The sequence below is a fragment of the Capricornis sumatraensis genome, chromosome 1 (assembly GCF_032405125.1).
Source record: "Capricornis sumatraensis isolate serow.1 chromosome 1, serow.2, whole genome shotgun sequence".
Classification (NCBI taxonomy): domain Eukaryota; kingdom Metazoa; phylum Chordata; class Mammalia; order Artiodactyla; family Bovidae; genus Capricornis; species Capricornis sumatraensis.
Window position 1 is genome coordinate 246,370,860 of NC_091069.1, and position 25,001 is coordinate 246,395,860.

General features: G+C 41.5%; 1 protein-coding gene across 1 annotated transcript in view; it reads right to left on the bottom strand.

Moving 5' to 3' along the window:
* DSCAM (DS cell adhesion molecule) overlaps window positions 1–25,001 on the bottom strand; it is a 684,538-nt gene that overhangs the window by 262,998 nt on the left and 396,539 nt on the right. Inside the window, exon 9 of the mRNA XM_068969386.1 lies at window positions 17,092–17,370. Within this exon, the coding sequence (XP_068825487.1) occupies window positions 17,092–17,370 (279 nt within the window). The remainder of the gene's footprint in view (window positions 1–17,091; window positions 17,371–25,001) is intronic.

Sequence of the window (25,001 nt, forward strand, 5' to 3'; positions counted from 1 at the left end):
TGTAACACTCACTCACTTTCATGGGTGCAACCCAGAAAAGTGGGAGACGATCACCCACCAATGACATATGGGCGTCAGGATAAATGTCCTGTTTTTCCATCCTCCAAACTTATGGGACAACCGTGAGCTGTACTCTAACCTGTGCTTCTCACACCAGAAGGCATCAGAATCACCCAAAGTATTGATTAAAATCCAAGTTGCTGAGCCATGTCCCTAGAAGTTTTGACTCAGTAGGTCTGAGGCAGGATCCAAGATTCTGCCTTTTCTAATGAGTTCTCATGCTAACGAAGAGTTCTCAATGAATTGATGTTTTTGACCTGTGGTGTTGGAGAAGACTCTTGAGAGTCCCTTGGACTGCAAGGAAAGCAAACCAGTAGATTCTTAAGGAAATCATCCCTGAATATTCACTGGAAGGACTGATGCTGAAGCTGAAGCTCCAATACTTCGGCCACCTGATGCAAAGAGCTGACTCATTAGAAAAGACCTTGATGCTGGGAAAGGTTGAAGGCAGGAGGAGATGGGGATGACAGAGGATGAGATGGTTGGATGGCATCACCGACTCAATGGACACGGGTTTGAGCAAGTTCTGGGAGTTGGTGATAGACAGGGAAGCCTGGCATGCTGCAGTCCATGGGGTCACAAAGAGTCAGATGTGACTGAGCAACTGAACTAAACTGACTGAAAGAGTTTCAGATAATGCTGTGGGTCTAGAGATCACCTGTCTGTGATGTGTTCTGTGTGATGCCTTGGAAGGTTCCAGAAGGAATGAGCCCCAGTTGACCACAGCAGCAACTAGCTCATTAAAGCAACTTTTATGGATTTTTCCCCTCCTTTCTTGATCTCATTTCCCTTTATTCTTTCACTCTGGGTTTCAGGAATTACATGTTGAATAAAGGATCTACAGCCAAACCTGTGACTAACACTGCTTTCAGTAGGAATTTAAGCTGACACAAGGTGAAAATTGGCTCTTATCTGGATTTCTGAAACAACTCCTAACTGGTATATTGCTACCTTCTGGCTCACTTGAAGGCAATCAGCACACAGTCAGGTGAAAAATCCTTCAAAGACACTAATCACGTGATGGGACTTCTATGATTAACATTATCACTCCATCACATTGTTTCTGGACATAATCCAAACTCTTAGAATATTTTGAAGGCTCCTTATGACTTGGGTCCTCAATCTCCAGCTGCATCTCTTGATAGTCTTCTCTTGCAGGGTTTACCCTATTCTACCTATCCTCTGGGTCCCCCTGGTTCTTCACATGCATGCTAAGTCGCTTCAGTCATGTCCAACTCTTTGTGACCCCATAGATGGTAACCTGCTAGGCTCTTCTGTCCATGGGATTCTCCAGGACAGAATACTGGAGTGGGTTGCCATTCTCTTCTTCAGGGTCTTTCACATAGACTTCTGTATTTCTTTAACAAATTATCAATAATTATTATTTACATCTCAGCTCATTTCACTTAGCCTGGGTGCCTCCCCAGAATCATCCTGCATTACCCTGTCATAGGCACGGAAGTTTGGTGTTGCTTGGTTAAATTCCTGCCTCCCACATCTGGCTGTATCCTTGGGAAAACAAGAGCCATCCTTTTCCTGCAGACCATCGCACCCCAGCACACAGTCCAGTGTAGGAACACAGAACGTATTCTGCAAATGTTTGCTGAATGGACAAAGCAATGAATGGAAATTATGATTCCAGTTTTAAAGACTAGAAAATGGATCTTATCCAAAGTACCATGGCTCAGTTAACAACTCAGATCAGAGAGACCCTTGATGCACAAGGTCTCTGAGTAGGATGGGTCTGGAAGCACCATCTGATGGAAGAAGGCACAGGGCACTGTAGGAAGATTTTGGCCAAGGAGATACAAAACTGGAGGTGGAACAATTACAGAGCTGTTGAGACTGTTGTGATTTTTGGCCTAAACTAGTGCTAGGACACAAAGACTGAAGATTCTGTATTTTCTACACTATAATTCTCCTAAGTAGCTGTTTTCCTTATATACATATATGTGTTTATGCATGCTAAATTGTTTAGTTTTGCCTGACCCTTTGTGACACTATGGACTGTAACCTGCCAGGCTTCTCTGTCCAAGGGATTTTCCAGGAAAGAATACTGGAAGTGGGTTGCCATTTTCTCCTCTAGGGGATCTTCCTGACTCAGAGATCAAACCCAGTCTCTTATGTCTCCTGCACTGGCAGGTGGGTTCTTTACCACTAGTGCCATCTGGGAAGCCATATATATATATGAATAAATGTTTATGGACAGAGGAGCCTGGTGGGCTCTACAGTCCATGGGGGTCACTAACAGTCAGACATGACTGAGGGACCACGACTTTTCTGCCTTTATGATATATACATATCATATATATATGGGCTTCCGTGGTAGCTCAGGTGGTAAAGCATCTGCCTACAATACGGGAGACCTGGGTTTGATCCCTGGGTCGGGAAGATCCCCTAGCGGCAAGAATACTGGAGTGGGTTGCCATTTCCTTCTCCAGCGGATCTTCCCGATCCAGGGATAGAACCCAGGTCTCCTGCATTGTAGGCAGACGCTTTACCGTCTGAGCTACCAGGGAAGCCCATATATATATATATGATATGTATATATCATAAAGAAAGAAAAGTCCTAGTCCCTCAGTCATGTCTGATTTTTTGTGACCCCCCATGGACTGTATAGCCCGCCAGGCTCCTCTGTCCATACATATATATATGTGTGTGTGTGTGTGTGTGTGTGTGTGTGTACATATACATATATACATACACTCATACATACATACATACATACATAGGTTTCCTTTTATTTGCGTAATGCTTTATTTGTGATGAACATTTCTGCCAACATAGTTGGCTTTCCAATAGTGAGACTTTTCCAGTGGGGATGAGGGTAATTAAAGAGGTAGAAGGGATGGGTTTAAGCAAATAATTATGTCGCATCTCCAAAAGGCAATGCAGGCCACTGTTGCCATATATTTCTATGAGTCTTAATTGCACGCGCACTCTGTATGGCACTCTCTAGGTCCATCAACATCTTATAAATGACCCAATTTTATTCCATTTTAAATGGTTGAGTAATATTCATTTGTGTATATGTACTACATCTTATTTTTCCATTCTTCTGTTGATGGATGTTTAGGTTAAGTAAGTCAGAAAGAGAAAAACAAACACTGGATATTAATACATGTGTGTGGAATCTAGAAAAATGGTATGCTGCTGCTGCTGCTAAGTCGCTTCAGCCGTGTCTGACTCTGTGCAACCCCATAGATGGCAACCCACCAGGCTTATCTATCCCTAGGAATCTCCAGGCAAGAGTACTGGAGTGGGTTGCCATGTCCTTCTCCAACGCATACATGCATGCTAAGGCACTTCAGTTGTGTCCGACTCTGTGCGACCCCATGAACAGGAGCCCACCAGGATTCTCTAGGCAAGAATACTGGAGTGGGTTGCCATTTCCTTCTCTGAAAAATGGTATAGATGATCTTATTTGCAAAGGAGAAATAGAGACACAGATGTAGAGAACAGATGTATGGATACCAAGGGGAAAAGGCACAGGGGTGGGAGGAACTGTGAGATTGGGATTGAACTATATACACTATTAATATTGTGCATAAAATAGATAAGTAATGAGAATATTTTGTAGAGCACAGGGAACTCCACCCAGTGCTCTGTGGTGACCTAAATGGGAAGGAAGTCCAAAAGGGAGGGGAAAAGAAATGCAAAAAAGCAAAATGGCTGTAGGGGAAGTCTTACAAATAGCTGTGAAAAGAAGAGAGGCGAAAAGCAAAGGAGAAAAGGGAAGATACAAGCATCTGAATGCAGAATTCCAAAGAATAGCAAGAAGAGATAAGAAAGCCTTCTTCAGCGATCAGTGCAAAGAAATAGAGGAAAACAACAGAATGGGAAAGACTAGAGATCTCTTCAAGAAAATTAGAGATACCAAGGGAACATTTCATGCAAAGATGGGCTCGATAAAGGACAGAAATGGTCTGGACCTAACAGAAGCAGAAGATATTAAGAAGAGGTGGCAAGAATACATGGAAGAACCGTACAAAAAAGATCTTCATGACCCAGATAATCATGATGATGTGATCACACATCTAGAGCCAGACATCTTGGAATGTGAAGTCAAGTGGGCCTTAAAAAGCATCACTACGAACAAAGCTAGTGGAGGTGATGGAATTCCAGTTGAGCTGTTTCAAATCCTGAAAGATGATGCTTTGAAAGTGCTGCACTCAATATGCCAGCAAATTTGGAAAACTAAGCAGTGGCCACAGGACTGGAAAAGGTCAGTTTTCATTCCAATTCCAAAGAAAGGCAATGCAAAAGATTGCTCAAACTACCGCACAGTTGCACTCATCTCACATGTTAGTAAAGGAATGCTCAAAATTCTCCAAGCCAGGCTTCAGCAATACGTGAACTGTGAACTCCCTGATGTTCAAGCTGGTTTTAGAAAAGGCAGAGGAACCAGAGATCAAATTGCCAACATCCGCTTGATCATGGAAAAAGCAAGAGAGTTCCAGAAAAACATCTATTTCTGCTTTATTGACTATCCCAAAGCCTTTGACTGTGTGGATCACAATCAACTGTGGAAAATTCTGAAAGAGATGGGAATACCAGACCACCTGACCTCCCTCTTGAGAAATCTGTATGCAGGTCAGGAAGCAACAGTTAGAACATGGAACAACAGACTGGTTCCAAATCAGGAAAGGAGTACGTCAAGGCTGTATATTGTCACCCTGCTTATTTAACTTCTATGCAGAGTATATCATGAGAAATGCTGGGCTGGAAGAAACACAAGCTGGAATCAAGATTGTCGGGAGAAATATCAATAATCTCAGATATGCAGATGACACCACCCTTATGGCAGAAAGTGAAGAGGAGCTAAAAAGCCTCTTGATGAAAGTGAAAGAGGAGAGTGAAAAAGTTGACTTAAAGCTCAACATTCAGAAAACGAAGATCATGGCATCTGGTCCCATCACTTCATGGGAAATAGATGGGGAAACAGTGGAAACAGTGTCAGACTTTATTTTTTGGGGCTCCAAAATCACTGCAGATAGTGACTGCAGCCATGAAATTAAAAGACGCTTACTCCTTGGAAGAAAAGTTATGACCAACCTAGATAGCATATTCAAAAGCAGAGACATTACTTTGCCGACTAAGGTCCGTCTAGTCAAGGCTATGGTTTCTCCTGTGGTCATGTATGGATGTGAGAGTTGGACTGTGAAGAAGGCTGAGCACCGAAGAATTGATGCTTTTGAACTGTGGTGTTGGAGAAGACTCTTGAGAGTCCCTTGGACTGTAAGGAGATCCAATCAGTCCATTCTGAAGGAGATTAACCCTGGGATTTCTTTGGAAGGAATGATGCTAAAGCTGAAGCTCCAGTACTTTGGCCACCTCATGCGAAAGGTTGACACACTGGAAAAGACTCTGATGCTGGGAGGGATTGGGGGCAGGAGGAGAAGGGGATTACAGAGGATGAGATGGCTGGATGGCATCACGGACTCGATGAACGTGAGTCTGAGTGAACTCCAGGAGATGGTGATGGACAGGGAGGCCTGGCGTGCGGCGATTCATGGGGTCGCAAAGAGTCAGACACGACTGAGAGACTGAACTGAACTGATAACTGGATCGCTTTGCTTTACAGTAGAAAGTAACAGAACATTTTAAAGCAACTATACTCTAATAACAATTAATTTACATAAATAAAAGAAACAATAATTGCAAGCACATTACTCCTGTCCTCCTAGAAGGAGTAATTTTAGATGTATACTTTCTAAAATACCCTGTCCTGTCATGTAGCCTGACAGTATCTGAAGTTTGGAAAGGATTCCCCATGGTGCTTAAAATGATGGTTGTTTACATGATCACTGGCTTTGGTCTATTTATTAAGGGAAAGTATGATTTTTCTGTTTTAAAAGGCTGGATAGCTTGTTTGTAATTGAGCAGGTATTTGTCACTGTTAGATACAGTCCAGTGTTTTATGTCTGGAATTCACGGCTTCTAAATAGCTATGTATAGGCAAACAGTGGAAACAGTAACAGACTTTATTTTCTTGGGCTCCAAAATCACTGCAGATGGTGACAGCAGCCATGAAATTAAAAGACGTTTGCTCCTTGGAAGAAAAGCTATGACAAACTTACACAGTATATTAAAAAGAAGAGACATGACTTTGCCAGTAAAGGTCCATATAGTCAAAGTTACAGTTTTTCCAGTAGTCATGTATGGATGTGAGAGTTGGACTATAATGAAGGCTGAGTGCCAAAGAATTGATGTTTTTGAACTGTGGTGCTGGAAAGACTCTTGAGTGTCCCTTAGACTGCAAGGAAATCCAACCAGTCAATCATAAAGGAAATCAATCTTGAATATCCATTGGAAGGACTGATGCTGAAGCTGAAACTCCAATACTTTGGCCACCTGATTGGAAGGGCCAACTCATTAGAAAAGACCCTGATGCTGGGAAAGATTGAAGGTAGGAGGAGAAGGGGACAACAGAGGATGAGATGGTTGGATGGCATCACTGACTCAATGGAAATGAGTTTGAGCAAGCTCCAGGAGATGGTGAAGGACAGGGAAGCCTGGTGTGCTGCAGTCCATGGGGTCACGAAGAGGTGGACATGACTGAGGGACTGAATAACAACAACCCATAGCCATATGGGTTTCCCAGGTGGCTTAGCGGTGAAGAATCTGCCTGCCAATAGAGGAGACACAGGTTCAACCCTTGGATCAGGAAAATCCCCTGGAGAAGGAACTGGCAACCCACTTCAGTAAACTTGCCTGCAAAATCCCATGAACAAAGGTGCCTAGTGGGCTACCGTCCAAGGGGTTGCAAAACAGATGGACATGACTTGACAACTAAACAACAACAGTAACAAAGTAGCTGTATATCTCCAAAGAATGGCTATAGGTTTCCCTAGCTGTCAACAGGGATGGGAATTTCTTTTTATTGAAGGTAAAACTGGAAGCTACTCTTGTGGTGGCAGTGGAGGGTGGCGGTGCTGTACAAATAAAGATTGCCATTCTCTGCTGGATGGTATTTAATCAAGATAGTAGTTGATCAAAACTCTAGGTTAGATTTATGACACTGGAAACTAGACTCCACTGGCTTCCTGTAACACCCAGAATAGATGACCTGGCTCCTCCCTCCTCTCCTACTGAATGGTGAGCACACTGGTCTCTGGCTGTCCTCTACAAACACAAAACCCACTTCTGACTCAGGGTGTTGGTACTTGTTTGCCTCTCTGCCTGTAACTGGATTCCTACAGAGAGATCTGTGACTCAACCCTCCCTTGTGTCAAGTCTCTTTTCAAAAGTCTCTTCAGAAAGGCTTACCCTGTCCATTCTTTGGGGGTAAGAGTTAGTTAGGGAGCTTGGAATCTACATGCATCCACTGCTATATTTGAAATGGATAACCAACAAGGTCCACCATATAGCACAGGGAACTCTGCTCAATGTTATGTGGCAGCCTGGATGTGAGGGGAATTTGGGGGAAAATGGAAACATGTATGTGCATGACTGAGTTGCTTTGCTGTCCACCTCAAACTATCACAACATTGTTAATTGGCCCTACTCTGATATAAAATTAAAAAATGAAAAAAAAAAGGCTTACCCTGTTCATCCTGAAACTCCATTCTCTTAACACTCTCATCCCTCCTACCAAGACTTACTTTTCATAGCACAGGTAGATGTCTGACATCATCTGTATGTTCATTGCCTCTCTCCTGCACTGGAATGTAAGTCTTTTTTTAACTGCTTAATATTACATTGTAGTATAGTTGTCTCGGAGAAGGAACTGGCAACCCAATCAAGTATTCATGCTTGAACAGTCCCATGGAGAGAGAAGCCTGGCAGGCTACAGTCCATGGGGCTGCAAAGAGGTGGGCATGACTGAATGACTAAGCATACACACACAGTTGTTGAACAACACTGTGTTAGATTCAGGTGTACAGCACAGTGATTCAGTTATGCATATCCACATACCTATTCTTGTTCAGATTATTTTCCCATTTAGGTTGTTACTAAGCTCTATGAGGCAGGGATTGGGTCTCCCCATATTGATCAGGCTGTACAACCAGCACTCAGTTGCTGTTCAATCACTCAGTCGTGTCTGACTCTTTGCAACCCAAAGGACTGCAGCACGCCAGGGAACCCTGTCCTTCACCATCTGAAATTCAGGTCCATTGAATCAGTGATGCCATCCAACCATCTAGTTCTCCATTATCCCCTTCTTCTCCTGTCTTCAATCTTTCCCAGCATCAGGGTCTTTTCCAATGATTCAGTTCTTCACATCAGGTGGCCAAAGTATTGGAGCTTCAGCTTCAGCATCAGTCCTTCCAATGAATATTCAGGATTGATTTTCTAAAGGATTGACTGGTTTGATCTCCGTGAAGTCAAGTCAAGAGTCTTCTCCAACACCATAGTTCAAAAGCATCAATTCTTCGGCACACTCAGAGTATGTCTTATTAAACATCTTATAAAATAGATGCTTAATAAGTATGTTTTGGAAAAAAATGAATGGATGAATGAAGCAACATGAGAGCATGAATATGGCATCAAAAATTGGGTTAACAAATAGCAGCAAGAGAGTGGCCTTTACAAGTTTTATTTTTTCTGCCAAATGAAGGTCAAGTAGGGGCTTTTTAGATAATGTGTTTGTTTCACTATGTGGTGGCTCATTATTAACAGGCAGAAACACAGACTCATCACAAGATATAAAGAAGTGTAAGAAGACTGACCTTTGGAGTCACAGACAGGAAATCATAATATTGGCAGCTTGCCCTGTAGTAATGCAGAGCCAATAACAGGAACCAAAGGGCGGGTGTGTTTTGCCATTAATTCCAGTCCTGTCCCTCAAAATGGTTTCACCAATACCAAGGTCACCCAACTGAGTGTGACATTAGGGTCATCATCTATCCACTGCCAGTGTAAGCCATGGGGCACATGTCTAAGTGCTAAGGGTTTTTTCCTCTAACTTCCCTTGTGATAACAGCTAATTTATTTTAAATTAAGCTTTCATAAATCTTCCCTGTGACCCAACCTATCAAAAATGTGCTAAGCTGTACAATGGTCCAAAGCCAAAAGACTCTGGTATGAGGAATAAGCAGGAACTGAGTCCCCAAATTCCATTTCTCTCATTTCTTTTTATCCTACACCTCAGCTTTACAGCCTCAGTTATCATCTCACCTCCCACACACAATTTATCCCCAACTGCTGCAGTTTCTTCACAAGTATAGTGCACTATTACCTTTTTGACTGTATTCCGTAGGCCACTATTCTAACTAATTGCGTGATGCTTGGGATTACCACCTGGCCTCCTCCATGTAACATGTCCTCAGTCAGTACCAAAGTCACATACACATCAGGGGAAGGAAAGGAGAAACAGGAGAAGAGCAGGAATGGGAGTTACCACCTGTTGGCTTTGCACAGGCATGTCTGACTATTTGTGACCCCATGGACTGTAGCCTGCCAGGCTCCTTTGTCCATGGGATTCTCCAGGCAAAAATACTGCAGCGGGTTGCCATTTCCTATTCCAGAGGATCGTCTCAACCAAGGGATCAAACCTGTGTCTCTTGCATCTCCTGCACTAGCAGGCAGATTCTTTACTGCTAGCACTACCCAGGAAGCCCTTATCCCATTTTACAAATAAGAAAATTGAAGTAAAATATAAGTAGAAATAGGTTAAGGAATATAGTTAAGATAGCACAGCTAATGGGTTTCCAGATTCTGATAGAGATGAAAGGAAACAGAGGGCAGAGAAGCAGGGAGGGGGTTTGGGGAGTCAGATTGACAGGCCATGGGGTCTTTGCTGGGTTCTCTTATCTGCAGAGCCACAGCCCACTGACTGATACCATATGTATCTCCTACTTCCAAGGGCAATCAGTGCTAGGACTTCTGAGGTTCCCCATCACTTCCCACATCAAGCATGTACTTGGTCATGGCAACAAGCAGGTGGGCTGACTCTAATCATGGCACCACGTGTGTCTTAGCTAGTCCTGTTTATCCCTTACTGGTCTCAAAACACAAGCCTGAACACCTCTGTCCTCCTTCCTACTCATACATTAAAGGAAGAGGAACTGGAAAGCCCTGCAACTAGCTGGGTGGTAAGGACATTTACAGATGTTATCTGATTCCATTCTCTCAGCAACTCCAAGAAGTATGTCTCATAATTTCTATTGTACAGATGAGGAAACTGTGACTCAGAAATTCAGTTGCCTTTTCTAAGCCATATAGAAGATGAACAAGCGGAAATGTGGACTTTAGTTTACTTATTAAAAGTTCCAGGGTTACTGTATTGTTCAGTTTCTTTCTAACTCAACTTACACATCAGAGTTGATGGTTCCTGCTTCTTCCATGAAGTCTCTATCAAAGCCACAGAGCTCTCCCTTATCATAGCTCGCTTTGCTCTTTGACATTGTCACTTGGAGACTTTGCAACCACCCTGGCTGCAAGAAGGCAACTTCAGAGTCTTCAAGGTCCTTGTTCTAGTTCTACTTTTCCCAAGTTATATCTCAGACCAAAAACTTTAAAGCCTCTTAGAGAAAAACATTCCCCAACTGATGTTACAGATTGAAATAAAAATGCATATAAGTGTTCTCTAATACTGTTTGCTGTTTTCATGTGGGTGTTGTTTCTCCAACTTATTTTTGCATATTTTTCACGAATCAAAGGACAGATTATGCTCCAAAGTTAGTAAGTGTGCAGTTTGCAATATGGAACTCTCATTATTCTAAATGGCAACAATAAGTGAGAAGATTCTTTATTTTACCTAAAGATCTATTTAGCTTATCTGGAATGTGATCTAGCTGAAGTGGTGATGAAATTCAACTACTTGACCATTCAAACTAAAATTTGAAATTCTGAGAGCAGCTGCCTGATCTAGGTATCCAAGAAGAAAGGCTGTCACTCATGGCAGCAATTAGTCATTCAGGTAGAAAGTTCTCTGCCCCAACTGTTGTGTGCTAGGGGCAGAGCAGAAATGGATGAGATACTGTGTTTTTCAGATCTAGAATTTCCTTTGGTTCATTTTTTTTTTTAATGTTTTACACTTCTCTTCTGTGTTCCCTATGTATTGACTCATTGCACACATCTTTTCATTTGAAATTTTCAAAATGTTTATGATTGTTGTTCAGTTTCTAAGTCATGTCTGACTCTTTGTGACCCTATGGACTGTGGCACTTTAGGCTTTTCTGTCCTTAAATGTCTCCTGGAGTTTGCTCAAATTCATGTCCATTGAGTCTGTGATGCTATCCAACCATCTCATCCTCTGCTGCCCCTTTCTCCTTTTGCCTTCAATCTTTCCCAGCATCAGAGTCTTTTCAACTCTTCACAGCAGGTGGCCACAGTATTGGAGCTTCAGCTTCAGCATCCGTCTTTCCAATGAATACGTAGGGTTGATTTCATTTAGAATTGAATGGTTTGATCTTGTAGGCCAAGGGACTCTATGTATTCACTCATGGCACACATATTTTCATTTGAATGTTTCAAAATGATTATGATAGCTACTTTAAAACCCTGCTTCTATTCCCAACTTCTGTATGTTCATTAGGTTGTTTCTTTTCTTTTTGCTTTTATTTATGGCTCATATTTTCCTATTTTTTCCCATACCCAGTAAATATATGTAAGGCATTGTGGATATGCTATGTATTGATAGTCTGGATTTTGCTGTCTTCCTTTTAAGAGTGTTAAATGTTATGATTGCAGACAGTTAATTTACTGGTGAAGAAGTTTATCCTGTCAAGAAAACTAATAGCCTTGAGGGTTTAGAAGAACCCTTATTCCAGGACTAGATTAGGTCTCTTTTAGTTGTGGCTTCTCTGAGATTTCAACAGAATTCCCTGTGTATTCTCTACTCTGATTAGTCAGAAATTCAGCACTTCTTAGCCCTGTATAACTCTTGGAATCTTTAATCATGTCACATTTTCCTGGTAGCTGTTCTCTACTAGATCTCATAAAGTCTCACCCTAAGCATGTGAAGCGTAGTACCTAGCTAAAGACTCAAAGGAAACCCTGTACAGATATTAGTAAATCTTTCTTTGACCTGGTCCCCACTCCCTAGTACTCTGCCCTGAAATATCTAGCACCTCAATAATTCTAAATGTTAATCTTTGTTTATCATCACCTGAAAAGTCACTATCATTTATTTAGGCTCTTCATCCTGCTATCATGGTTTGGAAAGTGCACCAAGCAAAAATCTGGGGTGCATTTGGGGAATATGTCATATTTATTTCAAGGACCACACAGCCCTCTACTGTGTGTTTCACTGCCTGAAAAATGATTACTTTACAAATTTTTGTCTAGTTTTTATAATTGTTGATGGGCTTTCCTGGTGACTCAGATGGTAAAGAATCTGCCTGCAATGGAGGAGACCTGGGTTTGAGCCCTATGTTGAGAAGATTCCCTGGAGAAGGGAATGGCTAACCACTCCGGTATTCCTACCTGGGAAATCCCAGGGACAGAGGAGCCTGTGGGGCTACTGTTCACAGGGTTGCAAAGAGTTGGACATGACTGAGTGAGTAACACTTTCACTTTTCATAATTGTTCATGGTAGGAGGATAAATCCATTGTGTTACTCTCTGATTACTTTTTAAATTTATCTCTTATGTTCAGTTCAGTTCAGTTCAGTCACTCAGCCATGTCCGACTCTTTGCGACCTCATGAATTGCAGCACGCCAGGCCTCCCTGTCCATCACCATCTCCTGGAGTTCACTCAGACTCACGTCCATTGAGTCAGTGATGCCATCCAGCCATCTCATCCTCTGTCATCCCCTTCTCCTCCTGCCCCCAATCCCTCCCAGCATCAGAGTCTTTTCCAACAAGTCAACTCTTCACATGAGGTTGCCAAAGTACTGAAGTTTCAGCTTTAGCATCATTTCTTCCAAAGAAATCCCAGGGCTGATCTCCTTCAGAATGGACTGGTTGGATCTCCTTGCAGTCAAAGGGACTCTCAAGAGTCTTCTCCAACACCACAGTTCAAAAGCATCAATTCTTCAGTGCTCAGCTTTCTTCACAGTCCAACTCTCACATCCATACATGACCACTGGAAAAATCTTTTAAGTTACTTGACCCCAAACCTGGCTGTGTGAAATTTCCAACCATTTCTGTTGGTTCTACCTTATGGGGCCCTACTAGGATTATTATTATTACTTTGGACATATTCCATTGGTAAAAGAGCCCAATTAACTAAGTCAAGGACCTGAATCCTCTAATAATTTCTTTGCCCTGCCACATACAGTTTTTCCTCTCTACTGGCTCATTCCCATTAGTATGTAAGCTTCCCTTGTCCCATGTCCATATCTAACTTCCTTTCCATTTTCTCTGCCTCCTGCCACAGCAACATTCTTGAAAATATAAAAATAAGTGTATTTTCTCGAGTTCCCACATATTCAGTTACCTCCCTTTCTTTTTTCAAGCCCCACTAATCAGTCATTCACTGTAGCCACCCCGTTGTGCAAGGTCAAACCAGTGTTCACCTTCCCCCAAACCTAAAGAACAATTCTTGGTTTTCCTCTTTTTCTACTTTTGGTGAGACATGATATACTTTATTACATATCTTTCCTGATTATTTGCTATTTTGCTTTCAGTGCCCCACAATCCACTGGATTTCCTCTTGTTTCAGTGACTGCTTTTTCTTCCTGTCTCCTTTGTGGATTTCTCCTCTTATTCTGAAATCTTAAATTTTGGAATGCCTTGGGTCTAGACACTCTTGTTGTTCTCATATCGTTATTTCCCTGTGACAACTGCTACTCCTTAGATCTTTTCAACTTTTGCTGCAGACACTTTCATCTACCTGACTAGGCAAAATATGTACTCCAGTTAAGGAATCTTCTCTCTCACTTGCTATAGTCACTTTATACACGTTTTGTTTGCTCTGCTTCCAAAACATATTGCAAATTAAAACTGCTTCTCATTATCTTGACCCACTCCTTTCACTCAAGTCACTTTCTATCTTGCCTCAACTTCTGAAACGGCTTCTTACCTACTATCTTTGTTTTCTGGACTAGTCCATTCTTTACACAGCTGCTAGTGTGATGATAAAAAAGATAAATCAAGTCATGCTGCTGGCTTAGTTAAAGTCACCAATGGCCTCTCTTTGCATGTACAGAACAAAATAGACTTCGAAAGTTGTTGTATATTCAAATTACCTAGGGTACGTGGACTTAAACTTCCCTGCATTTTAGAACCGGCTTAGGAATTTTACAAATTCCTGGTGCTTGGGGCACCCCTACAACCCTGCCAGTGATGTTGATTTATCTGGACTTCAGCCTGGACATCAGGCATTTTTTAAAGCTCCCTAGGTAATTTAAACATATGACAAAATTCAAGAATCATTAACAGATGATTTTTGTTTTTTTTTGTGTGTTTTTTTTGTTTTTACTTTATTTTACTTTACAATACTGTATTGATTTGCCATACATTGACATGAATCCACCACGGGGGTATACGAGCTCCCAATCCTGAATCCCCCTCCCACCTCCCACCCCATATCATCTCTCTGGATCATCCCCATGCACCAGCCCCAAGCATCCTGTATCCTGTATCAAACATAGACTGGCACTTCATTTCTTACATGATAGTATACATGTTTCAATGCCATTCTCCCAAATCATCCCACCCTCTCCCTCTCCCTCAGAGTCCAAAAGTCCATTCTATACATCTGTGTCTCTTTTGCTGTCTCGCATCCAGGGTCATCATTACCATCTTTCTAAATTCCGTATATATGTGTCAGTATACTGTATTGGTGTTTTTCTTTCTGGCTTACTTCACTCCATAATTGGCTCGAGTTTCATCCATCTCATTAGAGCTGATTCAAATGTATTCTTTTTAATGGCTGAGTAACACTCCATTGTGTATTGAATTTAAAAAAAAAAAAAGAAAGAATAATGCCCCAGAGATTTGGGAGATGGATCTGCTCCCAGAGATGGTGATTTACTTGTGTTTAGTTTGGAGAAGGAAATGGAAGCCCACTCCAGTACTCTTGCCTGGAAAATCCCATGGACGGAGGAGCCTGGTAGGCTACAGTCCATGGGGTCATGTGTTTAGTTAGGACTAGAAAATAGTCATCAGTGTTTTCTTAAATCTCTCAGGAGATTTCATAGTGAAGTCCAGATTGAAAACCAGTGCCCCACATCATTTCTTTCTTGACTATTTCTCTAGCTACTGACCTACTTATGAAGCACATCTTCTTTCTCAGGGCTATATTATCCAACTAGTGATTCAATGTTATTTTCACAGAAACATTTAACATATTTTTAAAAACAGCCACAGAGAAACACTAATCAGATTGTAATCAACTGCATTATCCTGATTGGCTGAGCTCAATTCCAGGTCACTTGACTTTTGCCTTGGTCAAAAAGTTCACTTGCCTTTCCTGCAAAGCCAAGTGATTCACAGACCACTCGTGTACATTTTCATCTAGCATTTCTCTTCTCTGACCTGGATCCTTCAGAGCAGATTATATCAGAGTCAGGCTGATGTACTCCCTGTTTTGACCTTTCAAATGATAGTGAGAGTCAGTTCTCATAAGAAAGCATTTGGGAAGCAGTATTGGAGCAGCTCCCATGTTTATGTATCTTCAAAACTGGGGAAAAAGTCATTGCTCCTACTTTTATTAGTATAAGGCCATTTGTGCCTTTGGTTTGTATCTAACTGAAGGTAGATGTTCTGATTTACTCAAGGAAGCTCTTTTTCACAAATACAAAGTTGGTTTCTTCATATGAGTTCTAAGTATGCTTCACTTTATTCTGTTGCCAAGTAGCCAGAATGGGCATTACGTTTCAGTAGAAAGGAAGGAGAAGTGTCATGGAGACCAGGGGCAAGGTCTGAGAAAGGACTTGGGAATCTACAGCTCGAGAAAGAGTTTGCTCAGATCTACTGACTGTCCTGAAGGTAATGGAATCCATCCCTTTTGATAACTATGATGAGAGCCCTGTGTTAAAGAACTTTAAAATCCTGCATTGGCAGGCAGGTTCTTGGCTTAGATGGTAAAAAATCTGCCTGCAGTGCAGGAGACCTCAGTTCAATCCCTGGGTCAGAAAGATCCCCTGGAGAAGGGAATGGTAACCCTCTCCAGTATTCTTGCCTGGAGTATCCAATGGACAGAGGAACCTGGTGGGCTACCGTCCATGGGGTCACAAAGAGTCAGACACGACTAAGAGACTTTCACTCACTTTCTTTAACACTAGTGTCACCTGTGAAGCCCCAAAATGCAAATAGTCAACATTAATATAAATCTTTAATTTCACACAATTACTTCTGCAATGTGGGTGAGTATTGTATGGGTAGATGAACACATACACCTCTAGAAGAATCATGAAATCACAGAACATCCATGCTCCACAGACACGGGGGAAGACTAGATTCTCATTTTGCAGGTGAACCTTAATGAGAACTGGGAGATTTGGGCAGAGGTGTGAAATGAGACTTTAGCTTACCTTTCAGGTTCCCAGAGAGCCCTAGAAAAACTTTCTGGAAATTAAATTACCTTCTTTCAATTTTTTCATAAATTTTTGCCTTACTTCACTAATTTAATAGATGTTTCAATACCCTCCCCAAATAATGAGAGATTTAATGCTCAACAGAAATGAGAAAGAAAAGAAAACTACATTTTAGAAACTAGAAAGCAAAAACATATAAAAGCTACCGTATACGTTTTGACTTTAGAAAACCTGTAATATATGCCTTTGACAAATATTATTTTAAAAATCATCAGTCTAAATGATAATACAAACAGTGCTATAAGGTAAATTCAACACAACATGTGCTCATGATTTTTGGGCCTCAAATATCCCTACATTACTGGGTTAATGTACAAAAGCTCTATTTCAAGAAATATATCCCATGGACCCCACATCTTCATCCACACATTTCTTCTTGGTTAATTTTTGAAACTTCGTATTTTAGGTAAATATCAATTAAATCTTGGTTTGGAGTTTAGGGGAGTTCATAGTTGGTTCCTACAGCTGTGTGTGCGTGTGTTTGTGTGTGTGTGTGTTTGAATGGGAATTCTAGTTACTTTTAATATTTCAAGGAAACACCATTGACAAGCATTATAGAATTTGACTGCACAGATGGCATGCATCCTCAGTCCCTCCTTACCTCTCACAATTAGCTGGCTTTGGTGCTCCACAGCTGCTGCCTCATTGCGGGCTATGCAGGTATAATTCCCATTGTGCATCAGCGAAAGATTGGAAATCCTTAAGGAGCTTGTGAAGTCAATGTTGTCAATGGTCACCCCGAGGCTTGCTGGGATTGGCCGGCCATCTTTCTGCCAGGTGATGGTGATGGGTAAGTCCCCTGAGACCACAACGCACGGGATGAAGACCCGCTGTCCAATGGAGAATCTTGGAAACTCAAAAGGCTGGATAAAAGGTGGAACTGAAAGAAAAGAAAAAGTAATAAAGGAAAGATGATAATGAACTGTTATTACTCTACATTCTCTTCTCTTTAACCCTCTTGCATGACATTGAAAGAGCAATACAAATCACTGCTACAGCATACAAATATATCAACTAGCAGAAGATTTGAAATAGGGCTCTCTTGTTCTTTGAATTTTCTTATTATTCTAAATGATAAGCATGGATTAATTTGTATTAATACTTCAGAAAATATACTTAATCTCATTATTTTGATAAAAATGTTTTAAATTCAATAATCATCTTTTAAAGGAAATACTTCAGGTTCTGCATTTTTCAGTGTAAACGCCTTGAAAGAGGGCTTTGGGATTGGCTTTCTCTTGGAAGCTTTTAAAAATGATGTGTTCAGGAGATTTCTTTCCTGCCTTGCTAATACTAACTTTACAATTATTGTTTTCCCTTCAATCCGTTCCACGCCTTTTTAGTAAACATACTTTAGGTCTACTGAAGAAAGAGATTTCAGTTTTATTATTAAATACCTTAAAAATATCCAATATCCAGCCAATAGCAAAGGTTAATTTAAAATGTTTATGTTAGGATAATTGCACAGTTACTCAGTTCTTGTTACTGTCAGTCAGTAAGTTGTGTCCGACTCTTCGTGACCCCATGGACTATAGCATGCCAGGGTTCCCTGTCCTTCTCTACTTCCTGGAGTTTGCTCAGATTCATGTCCATTGAGTTTACTCTGTACCCCCTTAATTTTGCACATTCCTTGCCTATGATCTTATATTATGAACTGGTCCATGGTCAGTTTTCTGAGTTGAGGAGATGTGCTGCTACTGAAGATAAGGTTATAACCTTCAGCTGAGCCAGCCATGGACACAGCCACACTCCATCTGGAATGCTCTGTTTTCATTTAATTTCCCTAATACATTCTTATTTTTCCCTCTTGACTTAGGGATCATTCTTCTCGGCAGCTTCCTAGATGGCCTCACAGGGTATTAGCATCATAAAATGGTCAAAATGGCACCAGAGGAGCCAATTTTGGATTCTACTTTGATCACTTATTGGTCATGAGGTCATGGGCAAGCTGACAATGTGCTCTTCCTATCAGTCTTTTGGGGTAGTTATTCATAGATTATTAAGATTTTAAGCCCATAATAACTTAATGTAAGCCACTTATTATGCTAGATGATTTCACAAAATGAAATTATTAAATAGCAGGATGTCTGCAGAATTTATTCATTAAACCAGTCATAGTTTCATTTCATTATCAACTCAGGAGAGATGTAAGGAATCCAGCTAAGAAACAACTGAATGGAAACCAGTCATTCATTCATTCACTGAAGAAGTGTTTTTTGAGCATCTGCTGCTGCTGCTGCTGCTGCTGCTAAGCCACTTCAGTTGTGTCTGACTCTGTGCGACCCCATAGACGGCAGCCCACCAGGCTCCCCCGTCCCTGGGATTCTCCAGGCAAGAACACTGGAGTGGGTTTTGAGCAGCTAGTATGTACTCAATATTGCACTGTATGTCAGTATGTCAGACAGCAATGAACATGATATACCATCTCTACCCGGTACAGCTGTCAGGCAGGCATCATCATAGGCTGCTGAAGTTAACAAAGTATAGCAGTGACTTTTCTGTTATTAATACTATTATTACTACTACTGCATGAGTTCGATCCCTGGGTTGGGAAGATCCCCCGGAGGAGGCATGGCAACCCACACCAGTATTCTTTCCAGGAGAATCCCCACAGACAGAGGAGCCTGGTGGGTTACAGCCCACGGGATTGCAGAGCTGGACATGACTGAGTGACTAAGCACACAGACACACACACACACACACACACACACACGCTTCTAGAGGAGGTGAGAAGTTAGAACTCAGAACTGCAAATACCAGAATCAGTCAGCAGGTGGCTCAAGTTAGACCTTACCAGAGAAACAAGCAAGTAAACAAGCAAACAGCCAAAGGTACAGACAAGCATGCTGCTGCGGCTGCTGCTAAGTCGCTTCAGTCGTGTCCAACTCTGTGCGACCCCATAGACGGCAGCCCACCAGGCTCCCCCGTCCCTGGGATTCTCCAGGCAAGAACACTGGAGTGGGTTGCCATTTCAGTGTCAAAACTGCTGTGGATACTCAGTGTAAAGTTATTAATAGAACTTTGGGTCTGCAACAAGTTGGTCTGATACTAAGAGACAAAGATCTCAGGATGGGTTCTACCCAGTGATTACAAACCATTGAGTTAGTGCTATTTTAGAAATGTAGGTAGTATGGATTTGGTTTCTGTTTTCTCTTTACACTCTGATTCCTCTGTAGCTAAGCCTTGCCTCTCTTCTTGAAAAACAGAGCCCTTTATCCTGTACAGGCTTCCCTGGTCGCTCAGATGGTAAAGAATCTGCCTGCAGTGCAAGGTATCCAGTTTTGATCCCTGGGTTGGGAAGATCCCCTGGAGAAGGGAATGGTCACCCACTCCAGTATTCTTGCCTGAATAATTCCATGGACAGAGGAGCCTGGCAGGCTACAGTCCATGAAGTCGCAAACAGTCAGACATGACTGAATGACTAACACTCTCTATCTTGTAAATTTTTCCTGCTGTAAGAAGACATTCTCATATTTAATAAGCACTGACAACGTACAACCTGTTTAGATCAAGCTGAATTACAGCCGTTTGTTCGTGGTCGTCATGAGGTGGGGAAAGTGCCAAGCTGTACCAGGAGTGTTTGTATTTCTCTAGATCTTGACCCAAGCGTCACAAATGTTTATTCCATGTGTAAATATTAACATGTAATAAACTGGCATCTTTAAAATAAAAAGTAACTACATTTCCTCTTCTTTGGTTTCTTTTTGTTTGTTTTTACACAATGAAAGCAAGACTTTTAACGATGGTCTTGAAAGATGTGGTGTCTGGTGGGCAGGCACCCCCGGGACATTCCAGCAAGCACTTTTACCCTCTGGAGCACAGATCCCTCCCCAGTTCCTCATCGGCTGAATACTGTGGGGTTACAATCTTCCCAGACATTGCCTAAGTCTCCTAGAGTATTCTTCTTCTCCCTTCTCACCCGAAGTCCATGTTTCTCAACAAAGACTATAGTTTATTTATTCCCAAACATCCTATGAGCATAGGGACTCTCCAGGTGTAAGCTGTTAGGGAAGACTAGCTTGCCAGTAATTTTCCAAGACAATTCGGTGGTTTCTTACACACAGAAACCTAGTCGTGAGTCTTCTCAGACAAACCTAGGCACCCATTGTTGACTGGGTGCTTCTTATCTGAACTGGAGATCATTTTTCTAAGGTAAATGAACTTTGGAGCCAGACTCCCTGAGTTTAATTCCAGCTGTGTCATTTTAGTCTGGAGAAGGAAATGGCAACCCACTCCACTACCCTGGGAAATCCCATGGACAGAGGAGCCTGGCAGGCTACAATTCATGGAGTGGCAATGAGTCCTGCATGACTTAGCAATTAGCACTCTCTCTGTGCCTCAGCTTCCTTATCTGTAAAACAAGGTGGAGTGGGGGGGGGGGCTTCTATGAGCAGTGAATGAGTTAACATAGGGGTTAACAGAACTTCACATGCACCTGAATTGGTTGCCTTGCACCAGGCCTTTCCTGAAGGGAAAAAACAAAACAAAACAAAAACAACAAGAAAGGAACACCGAGGTGAAACACGTGGACAAGGTAAAGGACCCCACCTTTCTTACCAGTTATAATAGGGAGAGGAAGGAAACAGATAAGGACTTCCTTGCTAACCCCAGATCAAGGAAGAAAGATAAGATAGATACCTTTCAACCTATCTATTTAATAAGAAAACAATACGGGCTGTAGGCTGTCAATACTTATTAAATACAGGAGTGTCTTCTTCATAGCAAAAGAAACTCACAGCATAGAAAAATGGCATGTGAATATTACTTTCAAAGAATGGAGGCAAGAAGTAGCTATACCCATGACTGATTCATGTCAATGTATGGCAAAAACCACTACAATATTATAATGTAACTAGCCTCTGATTAAAATAAATTAATTAATTAAAAATAAATAAATAAAAAAACAGGAACAAATGTGTAGTAATGACTTCTCTGAGGAATTAAAAACCATGATACATAAAAAAATCAATTGGCTATAAAAAAAGAGAAGTAGCTACAGGAGAATCCATTTTTTAAAATTCATGCTTTCCATAATTCTAAAATACCTGTAATTCATTGGTTTATAGAACTCTAGGACATATAATTATAATTTCAGAAATAAATTTCAGAATGTTTATCCATAAAGTGACACTACTGGAAACAAAGACTCCAAAGCAGTGAAAGCAAATGTCAGAAAGCCCAGGAATATTACTCAGCCATAAGCAAGGAGCAGGATTTTGTCATTTGTAGAGATGTAGATGGAACAAGAATCTTCCATACAGAGTGAAGTCAGAAAGAGAAAAAACAAGTATCATATAGTAATGCATATTTGTGGAATCTAGGAAAATGGCACAGATGAACCAATTTGCAGGGCAGGAATAGAGACTGATGTAGAAGATGGACTTGTGACTCGGGCAGAGGAGGGTAAGGTGGGATACACACACACACACACACACACTGTGTAGAATAGATAGCCAGTAGGAAGCTGCTATATAGCACCGGGAGCTCTGCTCGGTACTCTGTGACGGCTGGGGTGTAGGGGCAGGAGGCTGGTCCAAGAGAGAAAGCACATATGCATACATATGGCTGATTCATGCTATTGTTCAGCAGAAAGTAACACAACATTGTAAAGCAATTATACTCCAATTGTTGTTGTTCAGTCGTTCAGTCCTGTTCCACTTTTTGGAATCCCATGGACTGCAGCACACTAGGCTTCCCTGTCCGTCACCATCTCCCGGAGCTTGCTCAAACTCATGTCCATTATATCGGTGATGCCATCCAACCATCTCGTCCTCTGTCATCCCCTTCCCCTCCTGCCCTCAGTCTTTCCCAGCATCAGGGTCTTTTCCAATGAGTTGGCTCTTCGTGTCAATAATAATAAAAAAGAAAGCCTAGGCACTAACCCTCACTCACGTCACTCAGAGGACAATCCCTCACTCTGAACATTGTATTTTAAACTTTTGTAGCACTCTTATTCTCTTATTTCTTGGTCTAAACTGGATGCTGAGAATTGGCATATTGACAAGGGCTCAGTAAGAAGCCACAACAGGTAAGGTAAACGTGCGGCAGAAAGGAAGCATAAATATAAAGAGCAGGTGCAACCAACACACAGAGCAGCTGGCGCAGAGTCTACGCTGGGGCACCCTGCTCTTAACAGCCATCATTTCTGCAGTTAATACAATACCGTAGTGCATAATTAAGACTCTTGACTCATAAGCTATTGTTAATATATTAAATGGGGAAAAGGTAATATCTAAAATATTTCGGAACATATTCATTTTTAAAAAAGCTATCCAAGATAGTTAAAATTTTACATGATGAAAGGAAACATTTAGTTAGAGAGAAAAGTCATTTTCCCAGAATAATGCTAACATTAGCTTTGTGACTTCTTGTTTCGCTTGCCACATTACATTGGGATGCACTTTTTTAATGCAAATTAAATTTTAAAAACCTATGTGTCAAACATGTCACTTCTTACTACGTATGTTGTCTCCTTTGCTTCAGCCATGAATGCAAGGCTGCTGTAGAAAATGCTCAGAAATATTTCAAAGGGTCCAATATTTTATATTTTTCATTTATAAGATATAAAATTGGAGGCAAAAAGTAAACCAAGTGGTTCTAAATCTCTTGTAATTATTCTGGTGAAGTCAAATCACCTGCTTTAGGCACATCACTTACTTTATCAGATTCATTGCATCATTTTCTAAGGTAAATTCTCTGAATCTTATTGATAACGAAACACTGTCACATTATAGAAGCAGAAATTATGAATGTAACCTGCAGCAGGTTTTCACATATCCTTCCTACGTAAAGTCTGTAAATATCTGTTCAAGGTCACTTCTTACCAGGTTTGTGGATTTCATTCTACATAATGGTGTGGTTTCCATTCTCTAAGGCAGAGCTGTTGAACGCCCTGTTAATTTAGACTAAATGTTAATCTAGACTCTTGTTCTTTCTAAACGCATAGCAAGAACATGAAATCAGGCTAATATATTTCTGTGTCTTGCCCCTCAAAAATTAACTGTATGTTCTCTTTCAGAGGACACAAAACCATTTTTACTTCGCTCCCCCAACCCCATCTGGAGGAGAGTACAGGATATTACAAGAAACATAGCTGGGTGTTGGCCAATCTTGGGTAGTTTTAGCAGTGTTATCTAGATACATTTTTCTTTTTTCATTCATTCTTCCCTTTATTTTATTTCTGGCTGCACTGGCCCTTCCTTGCTGGGCACAGGCTTCCTCCAGCTGTGTGAGAGTAGGCCCCCTACTCTCCAGGAACGGTGCATGGGCTTCTTACTGTGGGGGCTTCTCTTGTTGCTGAGCAGGGGCTCTAGGCTCGTGGGATTCAGTAATTGTGGAGGACGGGCTTCACTGCCTCAAGGCAAGTGGAATCTTCCTGGACTAGGGACTGAACTTGTGTCCCCTGCACTGGGAGGTGGGTTCGTAACCACTAGACCACCAGAGAAGTCCTTGACCCAGATTTTCATTTTTTAACTCTCTGATTCCATTTCTTCACATGTAAAACACTGAGGGTGAAATAATTCATAAGAGTGTCAGCAGTGGGCTTTATGTAACATGCAGCCCCAGAGCCCAGAGGGTACACAGAGGTAGCTCACTGTAGCATCTTTCCTCCTTTCCTCTTCCTCTTTTTTTTTTCCTCTTTTTGTCCCAAGGCCAATAATTCATTGGGAAAATCAAATGCATTACATGCACACTGAGATATGTAAGGCTCTTTTTCCTTTGCCATATATAATTCCATCAAATCCACATGTTGTCATTCCATTTCTGGTGGTAACTGAACTCCATGAGTCTCCATACAAAAGTCTCAGGTTGACAGCTCTCAGTAGCAGACTGTTCAAAGAGACTGCCTCAAGCCAAAGTCTTCTGAGTCATGGCTGCAGATACTTTAATTTTCCCATCTCTTTTTTCTATTCTGTTTAACAAGTCCGTTCTTCCAAACTGTTAAGAAGGTTTTATTTTTTATTTTTTTTATAACATTTTATGTGTTTCATAACATCTCCAAAAATCACATCTCCTAACACTGCCCATTATGGGCATGCAAATCCCATGGCTGGTCCCTGAGAGTCCAGTCCCAATTACACACCCATTTCAGGGTCTGTATGCCCACCAGGGATGCCTGGAACCTAAGTAGACTCAGGGCTCTGACACCATCCAGAAACCATTGGTCCAGGTACAAGCTGTGGCCTGAAAACCGTGAGGATGATGAACACGCGTGACTTGTGGGTTGACCCCATTGCTTAATGGACTGTCTATCTATAAGACTGGTTATTGTCCAATTCTGCAAATTTACAGTGTGCTCTCAAGTCTAGAAAATTAGATCACTGACTCTGTGTGATACAATCCTCCACTCTGTTCACACAACACCATTAATGTCTTTCTCCACCCACTCCCAGAGCCTGCTGTTCAAGATTCTATAATGAAATGTATGACTCGTGTGAATAGAAAGATCTATGTACAGGGCTGTTTGCTAAGCAGAATGACCCAGGAGGCAGGAGACATCGATTTTTATCT